Raw genomic sequence first — 9255 nt, 5'->3', positions numbered from 1 at the left:
GAAATTTAGGGAGAGAAATAGGTAAGAGATGAATCAAAAGCCTGAAAATGACTGTTTTTATTAATTTTCATAATTAAAGGGTGGATGTAGGGAGTGGATTGAAGATGCTCTAAAACCTATTTCTTAACTCGGTACCTAAGTTACCAGTAGATTCCAACCTCACAGAAAATTAAAAGGGTCGAGCTTTATCAAATGTGAGTGCTAGTGAGTTTTTGCGTTTTGCCAAAGATGAGAAGTGCATACGAGAATTGCCGTCAGGTTTATGGATTTTGGATTTTGGATTTTGCGTTAACCGTAACCAATAAAACCAGAGAACTAAACGAGTTCACTTCCAAACTAACTCAGGTTCTACATTTTTCTAAAACTTGTTCCGAACCAGAACTGAACTGATATTTTCAAATTAAAACGACCCAAGTCTATATTTGGTTACCCAGTTGGGTTTTCATTTCCGCTCTCGTTCGGATTTGGGACCAATGAACAACCCTAGTCTTTTATGTATATAATATTCGTAAACAACAAATATTCAGGCATGCTCCTCAACTTTTTTTTGGCAAAAAGTTGATTACCGGCAACCTCAACTGACCCCACAAGGAACCTGCCTCCCAATACATCAACGTGAGGGCATTTTTTTCGGCTAAAAGCTAGTGGAGGGCCTAGGATCAAACCAGGTCCTATATTTGGGCAAAGTCACCCACACCTTTGTCATCTGAGCTACATGCTCTGCACCTTTGGTAAGTATTGAATGCTCGATCTTAAAAGACTAGGATCTAATAAACCAAGTACCGCTAGGATAATGACCCTCTTTGATCTCCCACAATTTGGAATCTGTAATAACTACAATAGAGAAAATGTCGTCTATTGATCCTCTTAGCCAATAACTTGTCTATACTTTGACAAATATCCTACATTCGAGTCGTATATTCATATACGTTTAATTTGACTTAATCAAGGTTTCTACGCAAAACCCTGTTTGTTCGGCATAATCAACACTAAGATTTGGTCACTCGACTCAAGTTTGAAGCAAGTAAAAGCAATGAATGATCTCTCGTGGCACTTGAAAAACACAACAAAACAACACTATGCGAAATGCTGGTCAATGTCCAGTTAAGATCATTGCAAGTAGTAAGAGTACGAAACATACTCAACTTATCGAGTCTGCAAACTAATAAACCCAAACCAAAACCAAACAAGCGAAGGATATCCCACTTGGAAGTGTAGTCTATGGAGGGTAAGATGTATGCAGACCTGACATCTACCCCAAAGAGTAGAAAACGAGACATACCCAACTTACCGAATTTGCAAATGAATATGGTTTTATAATCAACACAAATTAAAGTATGATGAGGTATCTTGTTCTATCTATCTCCCATGCTACTGTAATATCATAAATCACATTGAAGGAAGATCCAAATTATATATAACACAAATAGTACAGGATTGGATTGGATTGAAATCGTACCTCGAAGCGAAGGATTCTTATATTGAACACCAGAAAGAATTTAAAATATTGTCGCTAACGAAGATCTCCAAATTTGATCTCAGAACTACCGTTTTTGAACGAATCACAACAAGTCTTTGATGAAATCGAGGTTTAGTGTGTCTCGAATGATTAGAAAAAGACCAAGAACGAAAACAAGCGTGAACCCGGATGACATTATCCCTTGCTCTACTTCTAAAGGGAGTTTTCTCCCACCTCTTATTGCTTCCACAAGAATTAAGGCCAAAGAACCCCCATCTAAAGCAGGCAAAGGAAGAAGGTTAATTACTGCAAGATTAATATTCAAAATGGCTGCAAATTGGTACAATCCATCGACGTTTGATTTCGCAACTTCTGCACCTACTGCTATGATGGCAACAGGACCCGAAACCTTGCTTGCCGATTGTGAAAAGTTAAGAAAAGTCTGTTTTAAACTGTCCACAACATTAAATGTTAGACCCCAGAATTCGCGACCCGTGAAACTAAAAGCTTGCAACACATCTTTCGGTTTCTCCTTCAAAATCCTAACGTTTGGTGATAACTGAACACCGATTCGGCCACTGCCATCCATATTCTGATCTGGGGTGACGTTAATCAAGAAATCTTTCCCTCCCCTATTCACCTTAAACGACACCACTGATTTGGGGTTTTTCTTGATGATATCAACAACTTTAGAAACAGAATTCGGTACGGTTTTGGGCAATTCGATCTCGTTAATTGATAGAATCACGTCACCGGCAAGCAACCCGTCTCGGGAAGCAGCAGAAAAGGGGCGAACCTCGGGTACAATCACACCAGGGAAGGCTTCTTGAACAGGCAATCCAACAAACACTATCTGTGCAAAGATTATGATATATGCAAAGACTATATTGGCAATGACACCAGCTGAAATAACAATGATCCTATCGAGTATAGGCCTATTCTTCAACAAATTCTCATCATCTACTGGGATATCACTATCAGGATCATTATCAGGAAACCCTACAAACCCACCTAAAGGAAAAGCTCTTAAAGAATACTCGACATTATTAGCATTGAATTTAGCTAAAATAGGACCAAAACCAACAGCAAATTTACTTACACGAATCCCCTGAAGCTGAGCAGCCAAGAAATGACCACTTTCATGAACAACTATGATGGCAGTCAAAACCGAAACAGCTTCGATTACAGACTGAGCACTCTGAAATCCACCAAAATCAAACCCAGCTATTGCTGAAGCCTTGAAATTTTCCCTATTTCTGATTGAAATTCCAATCTTTTCATGTAGAAAGTGTCTTTTGTCGGGAAAAGTGAGATTGGAAGATGGGTATGAGGAGTAGTAAGGTGTTGAAGATGGTGACGGTGATGGTGGTAAACTTGAAAAGAGGTGTTTGGGTTTGTTGTTGAAGAATCTGATGGTGGAAGAATAAGAGGAAGAGGGCATAAAAGGGGAGAGGTTGGTTAACATGATGGGTTTTGAATGTTGAAATGGCGAAGGGGTTGAGGTTTAATGAAAGAATGAGAGAGGAGTGGAGAAGAGAGATGAAAGATCAGGGAGTTTGGATAATTCCCAATTTGGGGTATGTGGATGGGAAGTGTAGTGAGTAATATGTCTCCATTAACTTGTGTTAGATTTCATTTGGGTGTACATACATTCAAACGTTATTTCTATCTGGTCTCTTCCGGTTTGGGCTTTAGGATTTTGGATTTTCTGACAAAAGGAGGATTCGTATTGTTGCTTCTTGGCCCAAAATAGTTATGCCCCCGTTTTAAAGGCTACGAGTACTATATGTAGCATTAATAGGGTAAGCATAAGCTAGTATCCGTCCTATTTGACAGGAACCGAAATTGGAACCGGTGGTTCTTGAGATATTGGAACAAGAACCGGTTAGAGTGGTTCTTGAATTTTTGGAACCGGTTCCGGGTACTCACTTCATAAAATATTAAAATTTTGTTATTTAGAAATAAAAAATAAAACATTTGCAAAACACTAAATAAATAAACAAGAATACAAATTATACGGAATAATGATTACAAATATTGTTTAATGATTACAAACCATAATAGACTAATAGTAAATGTTGAAAGTTTAACGATTACATATTATAATTGTAAATGTTCAAAGTTTAACAATTATGAGTCGATGAAGACAGTCCGTGAGAGGCCTCAAGCCTGAGAGTATGAGTCGATAAGGCGCAGAGGTGGGACCAAAAATCTAACTAGAGTTATAAGTTCTTGACCTAATTTAAATTTAGTATTAAAAAAAATTAATAGATTTTTTTAATTGAAAAATATCGGGTACCCGCCGGCCATTGGTTCCGGTTCAAGGTACTCGCCGGTTTCGGGTACGCGGTCCCGGAACCGGTCCTGGCGGGTAACGGTTCTAAAAAATTGAGGACCGGAACCATTTTTAATCGATTCCGTATTTTAGGAACCGGAACTAGCAGTTCCAAAGCAGTTCCGGTTCCGTTGCTCACCCCTAAGCATTAATGATGGTCAAAAACCGGTTCCGGACCTCAACAGTGTCGGTCATAACTGGTCTGGTCAAAAATACTAAGCCTGGTTAAACTTTCCTATAACCGGTTATGGTTAACCGGTCCCGGTCCCAACCGATCCCGACCAAAAAAAATATATATATTTTTTAATTTTTTTAATGATAGATTTTTTTAGTACATTATAAAATTTGTAATTAGTTCATTCAAATACATTTTAAAAATGTGTTTTATTATAATTAAAACCGAGAATAGTGAACGTTTTTTTTTTTTTTGCGTTTTGTAAGTTGATATGTAAATCTTCCAACCATGACACTTATATATATGGTTTAGAAGACAAAAAAAACCAAAAAAAGATCATATAACGACTATATTTAAAAAAAACGACTACTTTTAAAAACCAGCCTGGCCCAGTCTGGTCCTCGATCTTTGGGCTGGTCCCTCGAAACCCTCCAAAACCATAAGCGGTCCCGGTCGATGGTCCTATAACCGGTCCTTGCCGGTCCCGGAGTTTGGCCATCACTATGTAGCATGACCTTTCATCATTTTACCTAGAGTGCCTGTGGTTTATAACTTAATATTATGTGATTTAACATTCTGGATCCATATTTTAAAATATATATGGATTATATCCTTACAGTTTGCAATTTATAATCTATTGGATCCCTTTTACTAACTCTTTTTTTTTTTTCCTTTCAAAAAAATTATGAATAACTCAGTTTGTTTAAGTTTATTTTTTATTTTCTATTAAAACCAAAGGGACCAATGTGGTTTTCTATTAGAACCACATCTCATCGTTTCATTCCTACCCCCTTCGCCACAGTCCTATTCCCGTGAGCACTACCTACCCACTTCGCCACAGCCCCTCGCCTTTCCTTAATCTCCAAATGTTTCTAGCATTTTGATTCAAAAACCAATTAGCAATCTTTTTACCTCTTTAGAGTTCCGAGCCAACTCGAGTCTTGACTCATCCCAACAGCCAACAGCCCCACTCCAAGACGCGCTAACTGCATCATGTTCGGTATCATTGACTTAGCAAAATTAGCTCCTAAGACGAACATAGCAGACTATTAATTTGGTACTTAACATATTAGAATCAAGATTGACCAATTCTTGGCACTACAAAAGAATACTAGTTAGAAAGCAGGCCGACCAATTCCTTATATAATTCCATTATGGATAAATCCTGATTTATATTGTTTCGAATCTATTAGACGGCAATCCTAAGAGAATAACCTTGTTAACCACAAGAGAAACAATAATCCCCTTGTGGCCACGGAGGTTCAAATGCGGTGACTCTGGACTATTTGTAAAGCAAGTAGTCGTCCTGAGATTAGTCGGCTTGTATATCCAGGTTAATAAAAAAGAAAAAAGAAAAAAAAAAGAGAATAACCTTGTTCTAAATTAGATGCAAAAGGAGACACAAAAACATTTAATTAACAGAATCAAGAACCATGCAGATTCTCTCTCTCCCTCCCCTATATATATGGAGTAGCTAAACAGTTCATTTCACCACCAAAAGCAACTCATCTCCCCTTCTTGGGTTCCTTAGCTTTCCCTCTTATATCCATCCTGCTGTTGTTCTTCCTATTTAAAAGAGATGGGGAACCAACTTATACTATTCAGCCTTTTAGCTCTCACCTTTGGTTGCCTTGCTTTAGCCTACGAGCCTAAACCSCTTCAAGATTTTTGTGTAGCCGATCCCAACAGCTCAGGTACTGTCTTTTACAAAATTACTCATTCATATAGCTAGTATCCACATGGTATAAGAGTCTGAGTCTAGTAGCACCTGGGGGCTCCACACACAAACATTGTTCACATGTATATGTATAGATAGAGAGTGTGTTTGTCAGTCTGTGTGAGAGGTTTAGAGAAAAACCCCAAAGAATCAAAAACTGAGTAACACAATAGCAATCATTCATACATGTAATTGAAGATGTTTCTTCATTTTTATGCATGTTATGTGCGACAAATTACTAGTATGCACATGTGCCCGTATACACATGTGCATACGATACTCATAAATGATTATTATGACGTTCCTTACTTTTCATTTTTTGTGGTTTTCTCGTGAACCTAACACACACTCTCTCTCTCTCTCTCTATATATATATATACACGTGTGTGTAAAACCTCCCTCTTATTGGAAAAGGTTTCATGTTTTGAAGAGGTTCCTACACATGTAAAGTTTAATGGCCGGCCCACGTTTAGTTGATGTGCGACTTCAAGAGAAAAAGATTTGTTAGGTTTTTTTAGTTTGATTTTAATTACCATATATAACATGCTTTGATGAAATGAAATATCGTGTTTAATGTGCAGTGAAAGTAAATGGTGTAGCATGCAAGAACCTGATGCAAGTTCGAGCAGAAGATTTCTTAAATATCGTGTTTAATGTGCAGTGAAAGTAAATGGTGTAGCATGCAAGAACCTGATGCAAGTTCGAGCAGAAGATTTCTTAAATATCGTGTTTAATGTGCAGTGAAAGTAAATGGTGTAACGTGCAAGAATCCAATGCAAGTTCAAGCACAAGATTTCTTCTTCAGTGGGCTACATCTCAGGGGTAACACATCGAACCCTCAGGGATCAAGGGTGACCCCAGTGTTTGCAACTCAATTGCCAGGGCTAAACACTTTGGGCATCTCAATGGTTCGGATTGACTACGCACCATGGGGACTCAACCCTCCTCACACCCACCCACGAGCCACCGAGATCCTTACGGTTCTTGAAGGCTCCCTACAAGTCGGATTTGTCACTTCTAATCCCGAAAACCGCTTTATCACAAAGGTACTGCAAAAGGGTGATGTTTTCGTGTTCCCAGTTGGACTCGTTCATTTCCAGCGCAACATTGGTAACGGGTATGCAGTTGTTATTGCTGCATTGAGTAGTCAAAACCCAGGTGCCATAACGATCGCCAATTCAGTTTTCGGTGCAAATCCTCCGATCCCAAGGGAGATTCTAGCGAAGGCATTCCAAGTCGAGGCGAGCATGGTGGATCAGCTACAAGCAAAGTTCTAGGTTACAAAGTTCAAACTGGCCTTGGTGTGATTATTTGATTTGATTTGATTCATATTCGAATTATGTAGTGTGCATTTTGTTTTCAAGTTCTATTGGTATCTTGTTTTGTGTTGATTGATTAATCAAATGACGTAAATCCATGTGTTTTTGTGTATGTTCACAATTATTTGTTCTATTTCACCATGTTATAACAACAGCAGCACCCTTTCAGGCTTAAACTATATATGATATATACATCAAACATTAGATGACAACCACAAGGTAGTTGTCAGAGGCCCCAGGGATGTGTCCATCTGCTCTGGGTTCAATTTTAGACGTTCACAACAACTGTGGCCACTGAGTTTATCAAGGTTGATGTCCTATGCAGTCACAATTTGCTGGGATTAATCTCGGCATAGCCCAGTACACCCTTTTAAAAAAAGAAAAAAGAAGATGAGATGACAATAAGATGCACTAATGGACAGTAGAAGTTTGTTCAAATATGAGATGCTGCACCAGTCGACCTGCTTATGCCATTGATCATGCAAGCTACAGCTTGCAGGGCTTGGTCGCAGGTATATTCACGTGGTCAGGTTGTGAGCTTGGCTTGAAGCTGAAGGTAGCTTAAATGCCATGACACAGATTTCACGACTTGGCCATTCATGGGTGTGCAACCTAACCTTGCTAGGCTAAGTCTTGTGGAAAGCTGTGGACTCACGGTCACAAGTTCTGCGACCAAGGAATGGGATGGTGCAACATGACCATCTTGTTCGATGGATCGCGTAGACATATTTTGGGAACAAGGCGACACTGGGGCGTGCCTAGGTCACATGCGTCTATTGCTCCAAGTTTAAGGACACCATTAAAATAAAATTTCATATTAGTTATTTTATATAACATACATGCCTTATAAATACAAATGACCTATAAAATAACTAATACGACATTTTATTTTAAAAACGTACCAAAAAACTTATTAAAATGCCTAAAAGTATCTTATAAATTTATTGTAACACTTTTAAATGTGTCGTTTTTTTGTTGTTCCTATAAACTTAAATTAATCCTATAAATTATTTTATTAGGACGTTTACATATTTTAGGATCATATAAAACCAACTTTGTTGTTGTTTCATTTTATCTTGAAAGTACTCTTGTAACTCCCTTTTGATCAATGATATCGAGATTTCTCTCCCTATGGACATACAATATTACCCAAAATAGTAAAACTACGGACACCTCCCCCCCCCCCCCAAAAAAAAAAAACCCAAGAGGCTTATGGCCTTGTGACATTGTGTTTTTTTTTTATAACCACGGGAAGGGGCGGATCCATAAANGGTGCCATAACAATCGCAAATTCGGTTTTTGGTGCAAATCCTCCTATTCCAAGTGATATTCTAGCCAAGGCATTCCAAGTTGATACTAGTATGGTTTAGCTCTCACTTTCGCATGCCTAGCTTTAGCCTACGAGCCTAAACCGCTTCAAGATTTTTGTGTACCCCCCCAAAAAAAAAAAACCCAAGAGGCTTATGGCCTTGTGACATTGTGTTTTTTTTTTATAACCACGGGAAGGGGCGGATCCATAAACCTCTTTGGTGGGGGCATACTTTGAGGTGTAAAAAACTTTCAAAACCGAACCAAAACAGTTTGGGATTATTTGTTTTTGGCTTTAAATAATTTGGTTAACCGAATAAAGATAACTTGTTTAGTTCATTTTTCACTTAACTTTTTACTATTTCATTTTTCGCTTAACCTTATGTATATCTTGAGTAATCTTAGAAGACCCTAAAGTTTACCGTCAAACAAACCTCTAGTGGTCCTAAGAGGCTCTAACCGAACTACACTAGGGGGTTCACATCATGTTCCATGTCATTAATTTTGTAAAATCAGCACTTGAGAGAAACATGGCAGCCAAGTTGGTGCTTAACATATTGAGATTAAGATTGACCAATTCTTGGCACTACAAAAACTACTACATGTTAGAAAGCCGGCTGACCACTTCCTTATCCAGACTGATATGATATATAACTAAATCCCAATATGGGGTGCAGATATTGTTCTCAATGTGTTAAGACGGCAATCCAAAAAGATAACCTTAATTAGTTTAACTTATATGCAGAAACAAACAGGAAACATTCAATAAACAGCAGGGTCAAGAACCATACAGATTAGCTCTATATATGTGGAGCAACAAAGCAGCTTCTTTCACCATCAAACACACCCCTTAGTTGGTTCTCCTTCCCTTCCCCTCTTATATCATTTTGCGGTTTCTATTCCGAAAGCTAGAAGAGATGTCGAACAAACTCATCCTATTGA

General features: G+C 38.3%; 3 protein-coding genes across 3 annotated transcripts in view; 2 read left to right on the top strand and 1 right to left on the bottom strand.

Moving 5' to 3' along the window:
- Nucleotides 1–1295: 1295 nt before the first annotated feature.
- On the bottom strand, nt 1296–3007 carry LOC112500732 (probable membrane metalloprotease ARASP2, chloroplastic). The gene has a single exon (XM_025104299.1). It carries the CDS (start codon nt 2922–2924, stop codon nt 1563–1565), a length of 1362 nt encoding a protein of 453 aa, XP_024960067.1. The 5' UTR covers nt 2925–3007; the 3' UTR covers nt 1296–1562.
- Nucleotides 3008–5459: 2452 nt separating this feature from the next.
- On the top strand, nt 5460–6963 carry LOC112500187 (putative germin-like protein 2-1). Its single transcript, XM_025103529.1, has 2 exons — nt 5460–5663; nt 6428–6963. Exons 1-2 carry the CDS (start codon nt 5549–5551, stop codon nt 6961–6963), a joined length of 651 nt encoding a protein of 216 aa, XP_024959297.1. The 5' UTR covers nt 5460–5548.
- Nucleotides 6964–7444: 481 nt separating this feature from the next.
- Nucleotides 7445–9255, top strand: part of LOC112500496 (putative germin-like protein 2-3) — a 6317-nt gene continuing 4506 nt past the window's right edge. Inside the window, exon 1 of the mRNA XM_025103992.1 lies at nt 7445–7517. Within this exon, the coding sequence (XP_024959760.1) occupies nt 7445–7517 (73 nt within the window). The remainder of the gene's footprint in view (nt 7518–9255) is intronic.

This window comes from Cynara cardunculus (genome assembly GCF_001531365.2).
Source record: "Cynara cardunculus var. scolymus isolate 2C chromosome LG 17, CcrdV1, whole genome shotgun sequence".
In the NCBI taxonomy this organism is placed as follows: Eukaryota; Viridiplantae; Streptophyta; class Magnoliopsida; order Asterales; family Asteraceae; genus Cynara; species Cynara cardunculus.
Note: the sequence above shows the minus strand (reverse complement) of the source record. Positions and strands in the feature narration are given on the sequence as shown.